This window comes from Corapipo altera, unplaced genomic scaffold (genome assembly GCF_003945725.1).
Source record: "Corapipo altera isolate COAL_440 unplaced genomic scaffold, ASM394572v1 49046, whole genome shotgun sequence".
In the NCBI taxonomy this organism is placed as follows: Eukaryota; Metazoa; Chordata; class Aves; order Passeriformes; family Pipridae; genus Corapipo; species Corapipo altera.
In genome coordinates, this window is record NW_020888628.1 from 1 (window position 1) to 225 (window position 225).

The window sequence follows — 225 nt, forward strand, 5'->3', positions numbered from 1 at the left end:
GTCCCAGGGAGGGGCCACCCCACGGGTGGGACCCCGGGGGCCTCCCCGGTGACGTCCCCGCTGTCCCCAAGCCTACCAGTACCAGCTGGCCCTGGAGCGCTACGAGTGGAACGAGGTGAAGAACGTCAAGTCCATCGTGCCCATGATCCACGTGTCCTGGAACGTGGCCAGGACCGTCAAGATCAGCGACCCCGACCTCTACAAGATGATCAAGTGAGGGGGGGG

The 225-nt window shown here is 65.8% G+C and overlaps 1 protein-coding gene across 1 annotated transcript in view; it reads left to right on the forward strand.

The window, feature by feature from the left end:
- Window positions 1–71: 71 nt before the first annotated feature.
- Window positions 72–225, forward strand: part of LOC113942016 (lysine-specific demethylase 6B-like) — a gene marked incomplete at both ends in the record, with an annotated part of 2,494 nt that continues 2,340 nt past the window's right edge. Inside the window, one exon of the mRNA XM_027633149.1 lies at window positions 72–213. Within this exon, the coding sequence (XP_027488950.1) occupies window positions 72–213 (142 nt within the window). The remainder of the gene's footprint in view (window positions 214–225) is intronic.